This window comes from Lissotriton vulgaris, chromosome 3_1 (assembly GCF_964263255.1).
Source record: "Lissotriton vulgaris chromosome 3_1, aLisVul1.2, whole genome shotgun sequence".
Taxonomy (NCBI): domain Eukaryota; kingdom Metazoa; phylum Chordata; class Amphibia; order Caudata; family Salamandridae; genus Lissotriton; species Lissotriton vulgaris.
The window spans coordinates 1,624,778,083-1,624,799,652 of record NC_141689.1 but is presented as its reverse complement, the minus strand read 5'-3'; the positions used below and the strand labels follow the sequence as shown (position 1 = coordinate 1,624,799,652).

General features: G+C 44.0%; 1 protein-coding gene across 8 annotated transcripts in view; it reads left to right on the top strand.

Moving 5' to 3' along the window:
* ELAVL2 (ELAV like RNA binding protein 2) overlaps positions 1 to 21,570 on the top strand; it is a 661,451-nt gene that overhangs the window by 211,363 nt on the left and 428,518 nt on the right. The window contains exon 2 of one of the 8 annotated variants that reach the window (XM_086962116.1): positions 2,417 to 2,515. The exons of the other annotated variants lie outside the window; for them this stretch is intronic. Coding sequence (XP_086818242.1) covers positions 2,453 to 2,515 — 63 coding nt within the window. The 5' untranslated portion in view covers positions 2,417 to 2,452. The remainder of the gene's footprint in view (positions 1 to 2,416; positions 2,516 to 21,570) is intronic. 8 annotated transcript variants of the gene reach the window in all.

The following is a 21,570-nucleotide window of genomic DNA, read 5'->3' as shown; positions in this document are numbered from 1 at the left end:
TGTTCCAAACCAAATTAGAATTTTAAAACCTTTTTAAGCATGTTACTGCTCCCCACCTTCCCCATTGCACCTATGCATAAGGAGGCCTTAATGGAGCTTATGCTAATAACCTGGTTTTAATTGTACTTTTTCCTCCTTACAATAGGGTAAGTGAAACAGAGGTAATTAGGAAAATTTTAATAACAGATAAACTTTATGAAGAGGTTGAGATACGAACATTCAGTTTATACTTGGCTTTCCACCATTTCCTGTCTTGCTACAGTTACTAGCTTTCCCAAATCCTAATGTTTAAGTGTTTACACTTTAGATTTTAGAAGACTAACACATGGAATGGGCAAGAGTTTATTTGCCAAAGCCAGCAATGTGTGTAGAAATTGTTGTTATTGGCCTGCATTACAATAGGTAAGTTTGACAATACTGTTGCAAAACCGATTGTAGGAACAATAGTTGTCATTCTTTGAAAAATAAAGTATCAATTAGCTGCAGGAACACTCTCCACTATGAGGAAAGGGCTTCTTTGACGTTTGTTATATCCTGTTCATTATCATTTGTAGTGCAACAAAAAAGTAATCCATTCACATCTTTACAAAACTGATGAACCGAACATGGATGCTTTATTTAAGAAAAATCCCTAACAATGAGATAATAGTATGGCAATTGTGGTCATAGGTTAGGAAAGTACAGGTCCTGGGATTCGTTCTTGGCCATGGTATGCCAGTGTGGTCAGCAGAGAGCTGGTTAAATCTATTGCAGATTTACTTGAAGTCTATGGAAATAGCTGCACATGAGAAATGTTTAGCAGGATACTACTGGGCTTTGTAACAAATAGGATTCACAAAGTGAGGCATTGCTTTTTCGCAGTCAGGCAAAGTCCTTGACTTCGGAGTCAGTCACTTAAAGAAAACCAGTCCCAAAATGCAGATGGATATTTTCCTTTTCAGCTAATTTTCTGGTCTCGGCCTTATACAGGTGAATACCCTTTTGAAATCTCAATTCTTATGAAAAAAGATAGTTTCATCCCTGATGGTTCAAGATTGACCTAACGTTTAGCAAATGGTTATTTGACAGAGTTAACTAAGTAGCTAGGCATAAAGACCAGTTAAAGCTGGGTTCGGGGCTTCCTCTTCAGCAATTTCAACTCTAGTAGTCTGTAGAGTAGACCATACTCCACTCAAGATAGTTTTCACAGGTACTGACTTGGGAAATATCAAGCTTCTACTGATGTGGTTCTCTTCCAGGTGGGTGCAGTTCATGGGGCCCATCTGCACTCTACAGCGTCTGAAGAGAAATGCCACCAGCAGGCAAATTCTCCTGGGCAGAACCTAAACCCCCTGAATTTACGCACCTGTTATGGTCTGTCTTATGGAGCAATTCGAACTTTAATTTAGAGATTTTTTCAGTCTTCTAGGAGGCGGAGTAAAATACATCCGGTTGGCGAGTATTGATGCATATTTTTTGAAAGGGGAGGTCAGTTTATATTTCTCAAAAACCCTTAGGTAAATCAGTTTAGCTTTTCCTCAAAATGACACCCTTCTCGTTTCCGAAATGTTGTGTACTGCTTTCGGTGTCCCACAGTACCTTGTACCCCAATAAAAAGAGACGAGCTGCATTCATTCTGACACACTTTTGTCATTTTGCCCAGGGCTAACTCGTTCCTTACTCGCTCACAAGGGTCTTAAATCTTCACCCCTGCACTTTCAATCTGCTGCCCTTCATTGCTGTGAACGACTCTGCTGTGACATGGATGTCCTTTTTTGACTGATAAATTGTTGGGACATGGTTGTGTATGACCTGGATGTGGGGAAGACCGATTTCTACTTAGTTCAGCCACTGTCTCCCAAAGGGAGATTGGGTGTGAAGTGTGACTATTGGTCTGAATTACCTTGGCCCCTGTTGCAGTCGCCAAAGGTCAGGCAGTCAGTATGACAACATGGAAAACCGACATGTGGTGTAGATAATCAAAATGTGTTTACACGGTTTTTTGTTTATATTTTCACCCTTGTAGACTTTTCCTAAGTTGCAAATTCGTTTTTGTCTATTGTCACACTTTAACTTCGAGATAGGCATCCTTTTTTCATTAGCATGTGTTAACTTTTGTAGTCGGTAGTGGTAAATGTCTTATTCATGGTTACATACCACATTAGAACTTTGTGTAGCGGTACAGAAATATCCTGCATATTTACAGCTGACTAGTGTCAAATATGGAAGTTTAAATAGCCAGCATTTCTTGTAAACACAGGGTTAAGTTCCTGTTGATCAAAGTTGCCGGAAAGCACGGTCTGTTTTCTATAGATCCAAGTTGTCAAAAATTGAATTTCAGATTTTAACTTCATGCAACTGTGCATAACCTTTGCGCACGTATAGAGCTGACTGGAGAAATATAAAGTATAGCAATTGAAATAAAACCGGTTTTTAGTTTTAGGGCAGCAGGAAGCTGATTAGCTGGCCCCAAATGCTGCACATGCCAAATATCGGAAGTCTGAAGTTCAAAAAAAGAAACATTGGAAAGAACATGGTAAGAAAGATCTATTTCCTACAACTAGGATTTGAGTTCTGCCATCCTTTTACCTCTAGCATCTGTTTCCGTTTTTGTTACTTTCACGATATAGTTCAAAGTAGATTCCAAGCTGTTTCTTTGTTTCCTTCACTTGGTTTCTCAAGCCTTACCATCTAAAATAAAAACTCAATTGACACCGTATCGAGAAAAAAAAGGGGAATGCCTGATGGTACATGTAAAAATATAAATTTATTACAAGAAACTGCTTAAAAGTGAAACACTAATCTTAAAATAAGCTAGAGAAAACATTAAAATGTGGTGTCATGCAGCCCCCGTTACAAAGTACAATATAACAGAAGTTGTGAGGTGACACTTTGTGAGAGGATGGTGATTGCTAAGACCAACCCTTTGAGTTGGGGCTTTGTAAACAGTATTTTAGGTGGTTATGCAGTAGAAGCTTTCCTCTCTAGACACTGTTTAATATTTGCAACAGTTTTTATTTTTATTAATGACTGTACAGCCTAGCCTCTGGAAGGACGTCCCATTATATTGCCCTGAGGTTAAGCTTTTGGCATGAAATGCAATCCCCTACCACTTCATAACTTGCAGGCCTTTGAAAAGAATAGTTGCCTTTTAGCTTGGAAAACAAGACTGAGGTCAAAACTGGTATGAGTTCTGAGCTGTATTTGTACGGATTTTTAGAGAAAATGGTGATTGGACTACAGCATCATTGGCTGGGTGATAAGGCCTGATAAAATTATTTGTGACAAATAGGAGCCAGACTTCATTTGAGCCTAGTCCTACGCAGATATGCTAGAGAGGTCGGCAAGTCACAGCAGTATCGCCTTTGCTATTCAGTTTTTACATGCTATTACTTTCAAAACTGTTAAACGTTTATACATTCATTGGCCCATGTGTGTGTGTATATATTTTGCCAAGTAGCCCGGTCTGCTTTTTTCTCATTGGAAACAGTGTCTCCACACATGCACATTGCAAATCACTCCCTTAAGGAGTTAGTTTCCCATATCTCTGGAGACAGACTCCGAACCAGGGCTCCATCTCAAAGGTTCAAAATATGCTTTATTCGATATTTGGCAAAGAAATATCATATAAGCGTAAAATTTCATAAAATATTATACAAACATACAATTACAGAAATAAGTTAAAAACAAGCAATTTGATCAATTCATTAAGATAAGTAAATGGCGACCATTTAAAAGGAAAAAGAAAAACAAAGAAAAGAAAAACGAAAAGCAAGATCTGGAGAGCCATTCTTTTAGAGTGATTAAGAGTTAATTAGCATGTACGACAAAATACATAAATACAATTGTTAAGAGCATATTTGGGTTTTTCCATTTTTACATGTCTGGGTAAAAGGATGATAAACACATGGTGGTCAAAGTCCCCTTTCACCAAGTGTTATTGTTCATTATTCTGGGGCCCGGGTAAAAATCAAACAAGTCCCAAACAGAAATAGGGCCATCACCGGGTTTTGGTTGGGAAAGTCTTAAAAAGGGGACGATGTTCCTGTGTTTAAATCTGATCAGTATCAGGTCTCCCGAAATGTCTTTAGGGAATCTGCCTAACCACCCCACCCTCCTGACGCTCACAATTCCGCCATCTAGGGCGGGCGGCAGCGGTCTGTTGTTGTTTAGCCAGAAGATGGTCTTATTTAGCAGCTCCTCGCTTGTTTCATGATTGCCCTGGCCAAGTTCGGGCACCCCGGAAAGAACCGACACGTAGGGGGCAGCCTCAGGGGGTAAATAAATTCTATGCCTTCTTGGCTGAGGATGTCTAGAGGCTTTAAAAGGAGCACTATTATGGTTAAGAGTGTTATTATGGCCCCTTGGGAAGGGTATACTCCGGGCAGGGTCAATTGTTCGTGCTTTTATGGGTTCAGTAAGAATTGGCTTGTCCGGGTTTATACGGAGTGTAGAACGTGGGGAGACAGCAGGTTTTACATTTGGTGGGTGAGTCATTTTTACTATTTGTTCCACACTGGACAACCTGTCTCCCAACTCCTTAATTTTAGTGACCAGGGGTAACAGAGCAGCATTTAACAACCGTTCAAATTCGGCCAATAGGGTGGGTTGAAGGGGGGAAACAGGATTATTTAATGTGGTCCCTGCTTTACGTGGCGTTAAAATAATTGGAATGGCGGGGAGGGATGAGGAGCTACAACACAATAGATTGGGAGTTTCCTCGTTGTTAAACAGGATTAAATCAGGGGATACAGGAACAGCTTGGGTGGTACAGGGTACGAGATCAATGTCTTTGCCCACTCTGGGGGGGGGTTAATATATCAGGGACATAGTTAGTGCCACACACGGCATTAAGCTCTTCCCAAAAGGACATCATGGGAGGACTGTGTAGAGCCCGATGACGACACTGGACGATAGAAATATGTATACAGTATTATGTGTCTGTACCTCTTGAGTTGGGACCAAGTAGGGTGGCCCGCCCCGTCCTCCTCAGGTCCTCGGAGGGTCACAGAGGGCCCGCCCTTTGCCCGGGCTTAGCCCGGCTGGTCCCGCGCGCGTCCCGCGAGGCGGGAGGGGTGGCTGCCTCTTATGCGCCTCCGGGCGCTGCTGTGTGATCCGGCGGTTCGGCGCCCCCGGTGGCAGGTAGGGGACGCCGGGAACTGTAGTTTTTCCCTTAGCTCTCTCCCCGCTGCGACCGCGATGTCAGGAGCGGCGCCGGCGGGGGGAGAGAGCGAGTGCAGCAGCGAGTGCGCCAAATATGGAAAGCTGGTCCCCGCAGGTAAGTGCCCCTGTGTGGAAAGAGATGGCCCCCGCTCAGCAGCAGGGGCGGCTGCCTCTTATGCGCCTCCGGGCGCTGCTGTGTGATCCGGCGGTTCGGCGCCCCCGGTGGTAGGTAGGGGACGCCGGGAACTGTAGTTTTTCCCTTAGCTCTCTCCCCGCTGCGACCGCGATGTCAGGAGCGGCGCCGGCGGGGGGAGAGAGCGAGTGCAGCAGCGAGTGCGCCAAATATGGAAAGCTGGTCCCCGCAGGTAAGTGCCCCTGTGTGGAAAGAGATGGCCCCATCTCTTTATGGCTTTCTTTGCTAGATCGGTATTTTCAGAGTAAATATGTCTTATGCTAAAGAAAGAAGAGGAAGAGACAGGAGAAAGACGTGTCGCCTCCAGTGAAATCCTCTGACTCTTGGAAATGTTTCTCAAAAGAGAAAAAGGGATTGCAAAAATCGTGCAATACAACATATGTAGCCAGAAACTGTCGAGGGGTACAGACAAAATATTCCCATGGAACATCCTCAATGTGGAAGCACCAAAAACCATCACATATTATGAATTATGACGGGCTGAAAGGGAAGACGGCTCAGCATCAACATGAGCAGATGGACAATCCGTGCAACCCTTTCCGCCCAACCAGGGGGTTACCTTACCATTCTCTGTGTCTTACCAAAACTAGAACAGATGGTGACACATTGTGGAAAATGCTACATGCCACTTGGAGTGAAAAGGTTGTTATTCGATTCATTAATGCTGTGAACAACCACAATTGTTTTTTTTCTTTTAACTCGCCAATCAATACTTTATTCCAGCCAGGCTGGAGCCGGTTGCTTCTTCCAAGTTGTCTTCCCTTACTCCTTTTACCACCCTTGTTACTTTCCTTGCACTACAAACAATCCCCCATCTGGTTAAAGAAAGCCAATTCAATGTTCATGCAATTTTATATGTTTAATAGTTTGTTTTTCCATTTATACATGTATCATACCCTCCAAAATTGAAATCAAAGTAGCGTATCGGACCTGTCACCTAGAATACTACAAATTCAAGTGAATGTGCAAGTGCTTTTATGGGTGTGTGAGTGCTGTATGGATGGTTGTGTAACTGGGTGTGAGTGGCTATGTGGGTAGGAAACTGGGTGTGAGTGGCTGACTAGATCTGTGAAGTAGTGTCACTGGCTCTGTGGGTCTATATGTGGCTGTGTGAATGAGTGTATCAGGGGGTGTATGAGTAGCTGTGTGACCCTGTCTGAGTGGGTGTATGGCTGTCTGTGGGTGTGAGTGGTTTTATGGGTGAGTGGGTGTCTGCATGGTTGCCTGATAGTGTGTGAGTGGGTGTGTGAGGGACTGTGTAGGTGTGCAAGTGTTACTGGCTGTGTGGGTGGGTGTGAGTGGCTGTGTGTGGTTGTGAGGTGAGTTCCTTGTGGGTGTATGTGATTTTGTGGGTCTGAGATTCGGTGAGTGGCTGTGTGGGAGGGGTGAGTGGCTGTGTGGCAGGGGTGGGTGGGTGTGTGGGGGCAGCTAGGAGAGGGGGTGGGTGGGCTTGAGTCGTTTTGTGGGTGTATCTGGGCACAAGTGATTTTGTGGGTGTGACTGACTGCATAATTGTCTCGGTCTGTGGGGGTTGTGAGTGGTTTTGTGGGTCTGTGAGTGTGATTAAGTGGCTATATTGGCGTGTGTGTGAGTAGGTGTGGGGGTGTGTGAGCGGCTGTATTTTTTAAATTTGGGTCTAGATTCACAGATCCACCACAGAGCACACGGGGACACGCTGAGCGCCGCAATGGATCAGTGGACACTTGTGCGCTAATGTTTTTGGACAATTTCTTGCCTATGAGCGGGACTTAAGACTCTCAATGTCCCATGGGGTCAGGGTACCTATACCTGGGCCCCTATTATCACTTAAATATCTTTTCTGCCTGAACAGTCGGCATACACAATTTGGGGGCCACAACTTTGCTCTCAGGTTCCTGCCATTCAATCATGGCATTGCTGTTGGTGCGTGGGTCCACCTCAGTGGGTCGCTGCCACTAGATATACATATATTTTAACTGGGGAACTCCAAAACTACTGAGCAGATTTACACAAAGTAACAGAAAACACTTTTTCAACTAAGATCTAGCTTTCTGCCAAATTTGGTCTAATTCGGTTCAGAGGTTCAGGCTGTAGTAGTGTCTGAAATCCCTTTGGAAAATTGCATGGGGAAAACTCATTTTGGGACCTCCCATTTTCTCTGCCCCCGCTTCATGGATCACCCCAAAACTTTACAGACACCAGCTGAAGTGACTGGCATGCTTTTAAAAAACACTTGTCTCCAATGTGGGATGAACATTGCTATTATTGTAAGGATCAAATAGAGCACATTTCCCATTTGTTGTTCTGTTGCCCATTGTATGCCAGCCCTAGGCGCAAATGGCTAAAGCCAGTGTGCTCAAATATTGGTACCTGTAGTCAATCGACAGCCCTCAGAATACTAGAATCCGATTGTTCCACACCATTTGTAGTTGCTGTAGCTAAATTTCTCGCTTGGGCATGGGCAATCCGCACTTGCACTTTAATGTCAAATATAATAACAACATGAAATATGGCTGCTATAATTTAATCATTCCGTTGTATGAATTGTCTTTTTAAAAGAAAAATAACTTTTATGAATATTGGAAAAACTTTTTTTGTATTTTTAACATGTATAGCATTCGACTGTCAATGTTTAATATGTGTTTTAGAAAGTATTTTTAGCTGTAGTATTTATTGTAATAGGGTTAGGAAGGATGCTTTTATGACAAATGTCGAATAAAGCTTTGAAATTTGAATTTGATTTGACTGGCATAATAGTTTTTAGAATTTCTTGAAGAATCGTCAAACAGTGTCAAAGTTATAAGTAAACAAAATAACGCTCTTCCTATAGAACCAAGTTAGAACTATACCTACTGGTAACTGCGAGTAGATTGTGTATCTTTTTATATATATATGTGTGTGTGTGTGTATATATATACGACTGAACATGCTACAGTCGCAGAAACATGGCAAACCTTAAAACAACATATCAGGACTTAATCAACAAGTTGGCAACATGGAGGAAAAAGAACTAATCAGTGAGGATGAATAAAGGAAGACAACCCTACCACTCCTTCGATATATTTCATCCCCAAGATTCACAAAAATATTGAAAAACCTCCAGGACGTCCAATCATCACGGCAAGAGAAGGACTATTAGAAAATGCGTTCAAATATGTTGAATATTTTTTACAAGACTTTGTTGAACAGTTGCCGTCCTATGTGCATGACACTGGTGATTTTATCAGAAAGATCAAAGACTTTGAGTGTCATGATGACTTTTTGTTAGTAGCGTTAGACGTCTCTACATTATACACTAGTATTCAACATCATGATGGGATCAATGCCATACAATTTTATCTGGCCAACGTCCAGTGCAGTACAAACATAGCAAGATGCTTGTTACTATGGTGGAGTTCTGTCTCAAGAATAACATCTTTATGTTCAACAACCCCCCCCATACCAACAGATAAGAGGAGTTGCCATGGGGCCAGCTTCTCTCCCACCTACGCATGTCTTCACAATTGCGGGGGGCACACCGCTCCCCCGCAGCCCCGGAGACCGCCACCCCCAGGGCTCAATTTAATTGTGATTGCGTGGGGGGGGGGGGGCATATGCCCCCCGCAGCCCCTTTCTTAAAAAAAAAAGGCCACGCCCCCTCATTTCAGCACTCTGGCGTGTTTGCAGATGGTAAACAAATTCCCCTTGAATACTGGGGGTCCCTGGGGGCAAACCAGCCAACCGGGATCCTCCAGTATGCGCAGGGGGCTGCTTTGCAGAGAGAGATGATCTGAGGCCAAGCCCCTTTTTACACCTCTCTGCAACGCAGCTCTGTGGCGCTTAGTGGAGGTAGCCGGTGGGCTAGTTGCACCCCAGGGACCCTCCTGATTCAAGGGGAGTTAATCCCCCAACTTAAAACGCGCGACGGGGTGCGTTTGCACAGTGGTGAAGGGAGGGGGCGGGGCCTGAGTTGACATTTGTGCAGACACACCCTGTGGCGCGTTTTAAGTTGCGTCCTGAGGGTCCGTGGGGGCCAACTAGCCCACCTGGGTACCTTCAGTAAGCGCCACGGAGCTGCGTTGCAGAGTGTTGTAAAAAGGGGCGTGGCCTCTGAAAACCTCTGCAACGCAGTTCTCTGGCACATACTGGAGGTACCTGGTGGGCTAGATGGCCCCCAGGGACTCTCAGGATTGAGGAGGGGCTGATTCTCCAACTTAAAACGCGCCACAGGGCTTGTTTGCAGACATGTCACCTCAAGACACGCCCACTTCCTTCACCATTGTGCAAACGTGCCCGCTATGAGTTGTAAGTTGGGAAATTAATACTCATTAAACCCTTCGAAGCTAATGACGAGCTGGGCTCGTCATGGCGCTTACCTGCCGTGCGCGGATGACAAGGCCAGCTCGTCATCAGCCCCACCCTCGGGAGAAGCGCTGGCGCTCACCCCGAGGTTCTCTGATCTTCGTTGTTTTGCTGGGGGCGGCAGCGGAAGACCTTCCGCTGCCGCCCCCGCCCCCCCCCCCCCCCCCCCCCCCCATGGGAATCCCTGATGACGTCAGCGCGCACAGCGCGCGCTGACATCCTCAGGGATTCCCAGCGCTCGGGAAGCCATCTGCTTCCTGCGCGTCTGGGGAAAAGGTAGGATTACAGTGCAAAAGATGGTGGTATTGACATTCAATACCACCAGCTTTTGCAAGAGGGGTTACCTGGGTTTTTGGCCCCGTGCCAGACGGCCATCTAGGGAAACCTACCAAACCCACGCATTTCTGAAAAGTAGACACCCGGGGGCTTCCAAGGAGGTATGGCTTGCGTGGATCCTCCAACGTTCCCTTACCCAGAATCCCTTGCAAACATCGATTTTTGTTGAAAAAATCTGTTTTTTCACACTTTTTTTGTGTGGGAAAGCGTGGCATCACTAGGCTCACACAAATTTCCTCCCACCCAGCGTTCCCCCAGGTCTCCCAATAAAAATGGTACCTCACTTGCGTGGGTAGGCATAGTGGCTGCAACAGGAAAAGGTCCAAATCATACGGTGGTGAAATTACAATAACCAATAGCAACATTACCTTCTTTTTTGGGGGGGTGGGACTGAGTTTTTGGACTGGGGTCGGCGGGCATCTTTGGAAACTACCAAACCCAAACAGTTCTGAAAACTAGACACCCGGGGGAGTCCAGGGAGGTATGGCATGCGTGGGTCCCCCAATGTTTTCCTACCCAGAAATCCCTGCAAACCATAAATTTAGGTAAAAAAAAAAAGTTTTCCATACATTTTTGCGTGGGATCTGTGTCGGCACAAATGTCCTACCACCCAGCGTTGCCCTTGTTCTCCCGAGTAAAATGATACCTCACTTGTGTGGGTGGGCCAAAGGCCTGTGACTAAGGCAGGGGGGCTTAGCTTGTAAAACTTAAATACTACTTTTTCAAAATTCATTTTTGGACTGTTCGGCTTTGGGGCACCCACACAAGTGAGGTATCCTTTTACTCGGGAGAACAAGGGGAACGCTGGGTGGTAGGACATTTTTGCCGGCACGGAGATCCCACGCAAAAAAGTTTGGAAAAGTGATATTTTTACCTAATTTTAAGGTTTGCAAGGAGTTCTGGGTAGGAAAACATTTGGGGACCCGCGCATGCCATACCTCCCTGGACTCCCCCGGGTGTCTACTTTTCAGAACTGTTTGGGTTTGGTACTTTCCAAAGAATACCACCGATCCCCGGGCCAAAAAATCAAGGTCGTTTTGCAGTTGGGTATTGTAAATTCACCACCGTATGATTTGAGCGATTTCCAGTCGCAGCCACTATGCCTACCCACGCAAGTGAGGTACCATTTTTTTCGGGAGACTTGGGGAAACGCTGGGTGGGTGGAAATTTGTTGATCCACGCAGATTCCAGAACTTTCCACCACAGAAATGTGAGGAAAATGTGTTTTTTTGTCAAAATCGTAGCTTTGCAAGGGATTCTGGGTAACAAAACCTGGTGGTAGGCAGACGAGTCACCCCATCCTGAATTTCCCTGGGTGTCTAGTTTTCAAAAATGTATAGGTTTCCTAGGTTTCCCTAGGTGCTGGCAGAGCTAGGGCGTAAAAACAAAAGGTAGTCTTTGTCCAAAAAGCGCAAAATTTCACTGGGAAATTGAGGTGCAACCACGTTGCGTTTTGCGCAGTTTCATGTCGCAGCCACTATGCCTACCCACGCAAGTGAGGTACCATTTTTTTCGGGAGACTTGGGGGAACACTGGGTGGGTGGAAATTCGTTGATCCACGCAGATTCCAGAACTTTCCTCCACAGAAACGTGAGGAAAATGTGGTTTTTTTGTCAAATTCTTAGCTTTGCAAGGGATTCTGGGTAACAAAACCTGGTGGTAGGCAGTCGAGTCACCCCATCCTGAATTCCCCTGGGTGTCTACTTTTTAAAAATGTATAGGTTTGCTAGGTTTCCCTAGGTGCCGACAGAGCTAGGGTGCAAAAACTACAGGTAGGCACTTTGCCAAAAAAGGGTAAATTTGTAACTGCAAAATAAAGGTGTGACCACGTTGCATTTTGCGCCGTTTCCTGTCGCAGGCACAAGGCCGACCCACACAAGTGAAGTACCGTTTTTATCGGGAGACTTGGGGTAATTCAGATTTGTAAATCAACTGTTATTACCAATTGAGCTTTCATGCATTTCTCCCTTTCAATGAAAGACATTGTGTAAAAAAATATTTTTGAAAAATGACCAATAATTCTCATGCTAGTATGAGTATTCCCAATTTTGAAAATTAGCAATTATATACTGTTTCTGAACTCTATAATTTGTACCCAATTCAGAAATACATAGGTGTCTTTCATACAGATTTTTCCATGTATACATTTTCCAAGACAAAGTGCTCTATACCCAGTAAATAAAAAAATACCATTGCAAGTTGCTGCTCAGTTTTTGGATCTGGGTTCGTCAGGTTCTTGGTGAAACTACAAGTCCTATATATCCCCACAACCAGGAAGGTCTAACGGATGTAACGGTATATTGCTTTCCAAGAGCTGTCAAAATTAGAAAAAGTTATAGGTGAAAACGTTGAGACAAAAGGCTGTTTTTTTCAACAAATTTTCAAATATTCCAATATTTAACTGTTTTAGTTTCTATAAAGAAACCTTCATGGATTTAGACAAATGACCCCTTTCTGAATTCAGAATTTTGTCTACTTTTCGAAAATGTACAGCTTTCCAGGATCCATTATTGCTTTCAAACTCATTTCTACCATTAACTGGAAGGAGGTTGAAAGCTCTAAAAATAGCAAAAAAAGGCTATGTCCAAGAAAAATGCCAAAACTGTGTGAAAAATGTCGGTTCTCTGACAAAAGACTGTCATTCCCTAAAAGCTGAGAAAATAGAGATTTCAGCCCCACAACCCCTTTTTTGATAACTTTTTCAGGGAAAACCCCAGAGGCTTTCATCTGCAGCCCGTTTTTCCCATTTTTCTGGAGAAAAAAAACAAAAACCCACTATATTTTGGTTAATTTCCGGGACCCCTCCAAGGGAATCCACAAACCTTGGGCGCCTTTAGAATCCACATGATGGAAGAAAAGGACGCAAATTTGGCGTGGATACCTTATGTGGTCAAAAAGTTACAAGGGCCTAAGCGCGCACTACCCCAAATCGCCAAAAAAGGGCTTAGCACAGGAGGGGAAAAGGCCTAGCAGCGAAGGGGTTAAATACTGAGGGTCCCTGAGGGCCAACTAGCCCAAGAGGTATCTCCAGTATGCGCCAGGGAGCTGCGTTGGAGACAGGTGTTCAGAGGCCACGCCCTTTTTACAATTCTGCAACGCAGTTATGTGGCGCTTACTGGAGGTACCTAGTGGGCCAGTTTGACCCTAGGGACCCTTAGGATTCAAGGGGACTTAATCTCTCAGCTTAAAACGGCTTAAGGGCGCGTTTACACAGTGGTGAAGGAAGGGGTTGGGCCTGTGGTGACATGTGCAAACACGCCCTATGGCGCGTTTTAAGTTGGGTAAATAATTCCCCTTCAATCCTGAGTGCTCCAGGGGGCCAACAAGCCCACCAGGTGCTTCCAGTAAGCTCTACTGCGCTGCGTTGCAGAGAGGTGGTCTAGGTCGTGCCCTTTTTTACACCTCTCTGCAGCGCAGCTATGTGGCACTTACTGGAGGTACCTAGTGGGCTAGTTGGACCCTAGGGGCCCTCAGGACTCAAGGGGACTAATCTTATAACTTAAAACAGCCACAAATTGCATTTACACAGTGGGGAAGGGAGGGGACAGGGCTGAGGTGACTTGTGCAAACACGCCCTGTGGCGCGTTTTAAGAGGTAGTTTTAATCCCCCTGCTCTATTATATACTAGGAGCTTACAGAGCAGGTCATGCTAATCACAGGGAGACCCCAACGCATAGTGTTCCCTAGTGTATGTAGGTTTTTTCACTGTATTTTAAGTGTCTTTTAACATAGCACTGGCTCTAGGACTGGTTAGTTAGTCAGTTACCACCAGTGCCAGTCTGAAAAAGTGGAGGGTATAGGATGATTTTGCAACAAGACTTCTTTCTGCTCTTCTGTTTGTTCTTTCTGCATGTTTTCCTTCTTCCTGTTCTTCCTCTTTGTTGACTTCTGTTGCTGCTTTCTGCATTTCTTTATTTTTCTTTCTGTGTGTTTTTTCTTCTTTCTTCACATGTCCTATCTCTGTTGGCATAGTTAGAAATTAGCATTTAAAAAACCTTTTGAAATTCACTGAAAAAAACGTAGGTTTCAGACAAGTTATAGTTAGGAATTAGCTTTTAAAAATTTCACTCGTACAAAACCATTGGAATTCCCCGTTATAGTTAGTTCAGCTAATTATAACTCGCGCACCTGCAATGCACTGCTAATGACGTCACATAGTGTATCGGTCATGACATGGTCAGAGACATCACTCATGATATGAGCCATGACCTATCAAATGACATCAGTGATGACATCATCCTTGTGGTAGTGGCACACCTCCCCTCACCCTAATATAACCTTTGATACACACACACTCCGAACAAGAAACTCACATTGTCAAAACAATGGATATACCAATGCCAGTTACAACAACGTATTCAGTAATTCCTAGATCTACATACATATGCACTCATTCACCAACAGTCCTATACAGTCACTCATACATGTATTCACTTAACATATGTACACATACACCTATACATCCTGTTGCACACGACCACTCATCCATAGAGGTATTCACACACATAGTCACTCATGCTAATAAAGATTCAAACATCCATTTACTTGCATATACAGTTATACACACACCAGCACACTTACTTATACAGAAACGTACACATACTTACTCTTTTGAACAATCGCTTATAGACACAGATACTTGTTCATACAGGTACTCTTCCAATCTCTCTCTCTCTCACATATAATCACATATACACCAATACTCACATATACTAGTTTAAAATATATGTAGTTACTTATAAAAAAAATATTGACAGTCATTCACTTACTAACACACCCATACACACACACTCATCCACCCATACAGTCCTGCACACATACCGTCTTCCACACATAGTGACGCACTCATTCATGCATCTATGCACTAAGTAATACCCTCCACTGAACCATACAGACACTCCTACTGATACTCAAAAAACCAAGTAATAACCCATATAGACACTCTTGTAGCAACTCACCAACCCAAGCAGTCACTTATACAGAAAGTGAGACCGGTACAGATATTTACATATTTAAACATTACTCACTAACCCATGTATTCACAAAGACAAACTTAATCAGTCGTTATAAAATCAATTTTACAAAAAAAAATCATCTATTTAGACACATATACCCATTTATTCTTCCATCGACCTTGAGATATACATATATAAAATGTATTTCATTTTCCGAAAAACACATTCACTGGATGATGTCATCAGTGATGTCATTTGAGATGTCATGAGTGATGTCATGAGTGATGTAATATGTGGCATCAGCAGTGCATTGCGGGCACGCGAGTTCAGTCAGCGGAACTAACTATAATGGGGGAATTTCATTGGTTTTGTATCAGTGATATGTTCAGCTAACTAGAACGCCCCTGAAACCTATGGTTTTTTCAGTGAATGAATATATATATATATATATAATTACATTACAAATCTCCTACTGGTGGCTGCCAGTAGGTAGTTATAGTTAGGCCCATGTTACTATAGATTTTTTTTTGACTTGTCTAGATCGTTGCACAGTTAGACGAATCTTCACAATATTCCCAAAAAAGTGTTCTAGTAATTTGTCAGGGCAATCCACCAAGCAGGGAGTGACAAAAGGTGGGAGGAGGATCAAATAATGTTTTTTCCATGTTAATGTGAATAGTGATTTTAGACACAAGTATTTCCTGAACTGCTGGATGGAATTTCACTAAATTTGGCAGAAAGGTAGCTCTTGGTCCAGAAAGAACCCTTTTAATTTGGTGTATATCGATTCAGTAATTTTGCAGATATTTAATAAAATCCACATTGTATATCTTGAAGCGCAAATCCTCCTGATCTCGTGCAAAGATCTGATTTTCTGCTAGCACTCCAATCAGGAAGTGATATCAACCATCTGGTACTAGGCTTCAGCCAAGTCCCTGAAAAAACGTTTAAAAAAGAAAAGGGATCAGGGTAGGAATATACTGACCAGCTAGCTCTGGTCCTGGGACCCCACAGGTTAAAATGTCATTTTTTTTATTTGGGCAGGAGCTGTACTGGATCCACAGCTCCGGCTGAAAAAAAGAAAAAAAGCATGGGATAAAAAAGGGGGTGCACGAGGCCCCCTCCATAGGCTCTTTTGAGCCCTGGGACCACCACCTCTCCGGGGCTTTAATTTAAATTTCAAAGGGGGTCGTACAGACCTGTCTCCTGGGGGCGTGTTCAAGCTCTGTGAACCGCCACCTCCCTGGGGCTAAATTAAAAGTAATGGGTTGTATAATATAATAAAATCTGGGTGGGGGCCGCTTAGCCCCCCTCCTGGGCTATATACATCCCTAGGGACAACAATCTCCCCGGGGTGGGGCTGGGCCATGCAGATCAAAGGAGAGGAAGTGGCTGCCCTCCTGAAGCCATATATGTGCCGACCCTAGGACATAGCAGTTAGCTTTGGCTTTGTGGTGCTGATAGCTCCCACCAAGCGAGACCATACACTTTGGTTTCAGTGGGCAGAAGCTGTAAAAATGCTCTAGGCTGCTGTAAGTGGAGGTTTCATCTCTTTCCCTACCCGCAGATCATCAGGTAAAGCAGTCAAACAAATTGCTCCTGCACAGATAGAGCTGCCTTTCCAGCAGCTCCCTCTGTGCAGCAGCAATGTTTGCTCCTGCAGGAGGTGGGGTGCTAGCAGGGACAACGGGGTCTTGACTCTCCCCCAGCAGAGAAGAGGCAAAATAAAGGTCAAAAACGTGCAGAAAGAGGCAATATAATGGTGAGAAACTAACACAAAGAGGTAAAATAATCAGAGGCAAATTAATGGTCAGAATGGATTCTAAAGAGGCAGGGTAAAGGTCCGAAACAAGCTAAAAGTGGCAAAATAAAGGACAGAAATAAGCAGAAAGAGGTCAGAAACCAGCAGCAAGAGGTAACAAAGGTGAGAAACCAACAGTAAGTCAAAATAAAGGTCCGCAATGAGCAGAAAGGGAAGACAAGCTGGAAAGGCATAACTGAGGAAGAAAGATGAGCAGAAAAGGCACTCGCACACCCACTGAGAGGCTCCCACCCGCTGACAGACTTACTGAGACAGTCCTGCACTCTCTCACAGTCCAAGGTTAGTGGCTACATTTAGGAAATCAATCACTTTAAAAAAAGGGTATAGTTTGGAAACATTAAAAAAAACTTTAAAAACCCACAGAAAAAGCAAAGGTTACAGGGACTACATAGTTAGAAAATAGATTATAAAAAATCCTTAGAAATTCACAGAAAAAAAATGAAGGTTACAGGGACTTTATAGTTAGGCTCAGATTTCTCCTTTACAGCCACTCAGACAGTGACACAGCCACTCACATATGCTACAAATAGTATCACTCAGGAATACAGAAAGTATACTATTTTTACTTATGTGGTACCTCGGTGTATGATTTTAACTCAAGTTTTAGAAAACATGCACATATTGTGGTTGATGTCATTAGTTACGTTTGAGATGCCATCAGTGATGGCATGACAATGTCATCAGGGATGTAATATGTGAGGTCATAAACAGTGCATTGCGGGGCGTAGGTTTATAGCTAGCTCAGGTAACTAAAACTGCTGAATTTCGCTAGTTTTGTAGGAGTAAAAATTGAGCTTAACAATAACGTCTTTGCAACCTTTGGTTTTTTTCCTTGTAGATTTCAGTTGTTTTAAATTATATTTTGTGACTATAACTTCCCTGTGACATATGATTTTTTAAAAATGATTTTCGAAGGATTTTTACATTTTATTTCCTAACTATAAAGTCTTTGTAACCTTTGTATATTTTTTTCTAGGGCTGGGAGTAAAATTCCACTCAGTTTGCCTATTTCGGCAACTGTGTCAAGCGTAGAATGCAGAGTTACTGAGTAACTCCGCACATTGTTTTTCCCTTGGAGCAATAGTCCCGTTTCCGCAGCAGCCCCCTCAGCAGCCAAAGGGAGTTCATTCCCAAAACAGTAGAGCGCCAGGGGGCCCCTGTGCAGTGCTTTAAATAGAGGGGGGCCTTCAAATTCTCAGCCATCCGGCCATGGGGGACTTGCTTGTCGCAACAGTAGGGGTCCTTGACCACCAATGACCTTAAGCAGCCAGTGGGAGTTAATTCCCCAACCAGAGGTATGCCAGGAGGCCCCTATGGAGTGGTTGAAAAAGGGGCGGAGTCTCCATCGCAGCATTTTTCAACAATCTAGAGTTTGACCTTGATTTTGCCTCTTTCTTCTCTTCCTCCTGATCGTGGGGTGAGCTTCCAGGCCTCTGCGATCCCAGCCTGCTGCACACCACCTGTGTGTGAAAGCAATTTGTCTGGTTCCCTGATCACTTGACAGTGGGCAAGGAAACTGGCGAATGCTCAGCTACCAGCATGCAAGAGCATTCGTCTGCTCTCACTTGCTGGAAGTGGAGTGTTTGCTGTGGATTGGCGAGAGTGGTTGAAGCTCCCACCAAGCCATAGCCAACAGCTGGCCCTGGTGGGTGGCATTCCCCAGTACCATTTATGGCTCCAGGAAGGGGGCCATGCGGCCCACCTCCTTTTAAGGTCGAAGCCTGCATTGCAGGGCATGGCCCTGCTGCAGGCAAAGAGGTATTGTGAGCAGGGGATTTCAGTATGGCGTGAAGCCATGACCCTTTTTTCCATTGGCAGGCCTCTGGAAACGGAGGCCTGCCATTGGAAAAAGCTCCTGTTTAGCAGATTTGTCTGCTCTGGATCCCGCCTCTTGAGGACTCCATGACCTGCCTTATGGTAGCACGACAATATTTTTAGAAATATTGCCTTGGCAACCATGAGGAGTGAAAATTGCAAAAAACACAGTTGATGGACAGAATGTAGAACAATGTCAAACATTCACCCCAGTACAAGGATCTGGGCCTAAATCCATCATTTTTTTGCACTCCATACAACCCTGGGTTAGACACTGGCTATATGCAAATCAGCTCTGACCCTGTGCCTCATGGGAACAGTCCAGTCCGAACTACCAAGCCATGTCTTTCCCAGACCGGAATCAAGCATCCAAGGACCGGTTTCTGGCTATCAGCCTTCATTCAGCCTGGATAGCTTGACTCCAGTGGTGTGGAGAGCCTGGGACTCACGTCTGAGTATACCCAGCACACTCGGGTGAAAATTGCAAATCCTTGTACTTGGGTGAATGTATGACATTGTTCTACATTCTGTCCATCAACTGTGTTTTTTGCAATTGGCTACCATGAGTCAGGTCAGGGAGTCCTGGAGTGGCGGGATTCAGTATCCTGTTTCCTCGGCGGTGAAGCAGGTAGGGGAGAGGCGGTGCTGGTTTCTGAAGAGGTTGCCCTGGGGAGGTGGTGGTCCAGGGGCCAAGAACGGCCCGGTACTTTTTAAAATACAGAAAGGCCCAGGGAGGTGGTGGTCCCCGAGGCAAGATGATCCATGTGCCCGCCCCTCTCTAAATTTAACAAATGGTCCCTGGGAAATTGTGGTTTCCAAGGCCAGGAGTGATCCACGTGCCCCTGCATCATTTAATATGAGCGCCGGAGAGATGGTGGTTACCGGGGCATAATGAAGTCCCAGAAAACTTTACAGAAGCGCAGGAGACTGCTTTTTGTTTCCTGCAGGAGCAGTCAAAAATATAAAAAATACCTTGTTTGCCCTGGCTGGGTCCCTCTGGGATCTCCACCCCCAAGAGGCCTAGGTGGGTCTCTGCGAAAGCAATCCCAAGATGGCTGCTAACACTTCCTGGTTTGAAGCCTTGGCAGGCAGTCACATCTCAGCACAAGATTGTGAGGGTTTGCAGAGCCTTTGTGTCCCTATTTATACAAAATTATATATTTAAAATAACTTCAACTACTCAACAGATTAACACCACATCAGAAAAAGGCACTTCTCTTGTCCAACAGCTACCTTTCTGCCAAAATTGGTGTAATTCCGTTGTGATGCGGGCTGTAGCTGTCTATAGTTTCTATGGGAATTAACATGGGGGTAATATGTGTTGTGGGAACCCTCTCCCCCGTTTTTCTTGCTTAATGAATCACCCCAAAAACTTTCAAGACCATGGATGAAGTTGCAAATTTAGGGAGGATTCGTAAAAGTTATAGGCAAAACTAAAAATATTTTTTTCCCTATGTAAACTAGGTTGTAATTATAACTACCTACTGGCGACTGCCAGTAGGTTATATATGTATCTATCTATAGATATTGAGATCCCTAAGCCAGTGACTTGGATTTTGAGCTACTTTAACTCTCCTATCACAATCATTTCATCCCAAGCAAGTCATTGATTTATTGATAGTTGGCTAGTAATTCTCTGACGCAAATCTTAACATCTGCAGTAGTAGTCCTTAGCACACTTGCACTCCCATTTGTGAGATTAAAGGTAGCGGACAGCCCAGATGGGAACCTGCTCTAAACAGTCTTAAATTCGAAAATTACGGATCCTCTGACAAAATCGGCAAAACAAAGTAAAATCTCTATTAATTGCTTCTGCCACCTAGCGTGCATGAAACCAGTTTTCCAGAGCCAACGTGTCAGTGGGGGGTGGTAATGGACTCTGTTGTACTTTGGCCTATGAGAATGAATTCTGATTAAAGCTCTTTTAGAAACCCATGGCTTAAAGATTAGGTTTGAGCACATCTGCTTAAGTCTCCCACCTTAACCTTATGACATATCATATTTTAAAATCACACTGAATTGTCCAATGGGTTCTTCTGGCAGCAACCCCCTTAGTTTATTACTAGAAATTTGTTACACGCTTTTAAGCTCTCATAGCCTCTACCGGATGTGATATAGACAAAAGTTCAAACTTGTAATCCAGGCTTTCATTGAGCCCCAGCTAAACCATGGAATGTTTTGACCATCCATCAGCTTAAATTTACTTTGTATAGACTTTCACAGTCACAAAAGGCTTTAGCTGCCGTGGTAACTGTGTCAAATCTGCCCATTTGTTAAGCACCAAGGAACTTGGGCATTCCAAACACTACATGGAGTTTTATATTCAAAAGATGAAGAATATTAGCAGCCAAATATTTGCTTTCCTGCGTACCTTTTGGGAAAATGCGAGAATGGGGCACTTTGTAACTAATGTCAAGAAAAAGCATATTGTAACTGAGTTGGTTCTTGTGAGGATGATTAACAGTCAGGGGATTCACAGTGAGCAGACACCTTATTTGGTATTGTGGCATAAATCCCCAAAATCCCTAAGACACCAGTGACATCTGTCTCACCCAGAAAAAGAATAACTTTGGCAAAATTGTGTATATATATGTATATATATATATATATATATATATATATATATATATCCTACTTGCGGTCGCAGTAGGTAGTTATAGTTAGGATTATTTTGAATAAGGAAATCGAAACATTGTATTGTGAGTAACTTTGGCGCCGGTTGAGCAATCTGCCCGAAAATTACCTCAAATTTGCCTGGCGGCGCTCCGGTCCTTCCCTGAAAGTTTGGGGGGGGGGGGGATTCGTCAAGCGGGGGCCGAGAAAAAAGGGGGGTCCCAAAACGTGTTTTCCCCATGTTAATTTCCATAGGGCGGTCGACCTCACTTTTAGCCCGAACGGCTGAATGGATTTCCACCAAACTTGGCAAAATTGTAGGGACTGGTAGCCCGATGTGCCTTTGCTATGTCTCAAGATATGTGCTCTAGTGG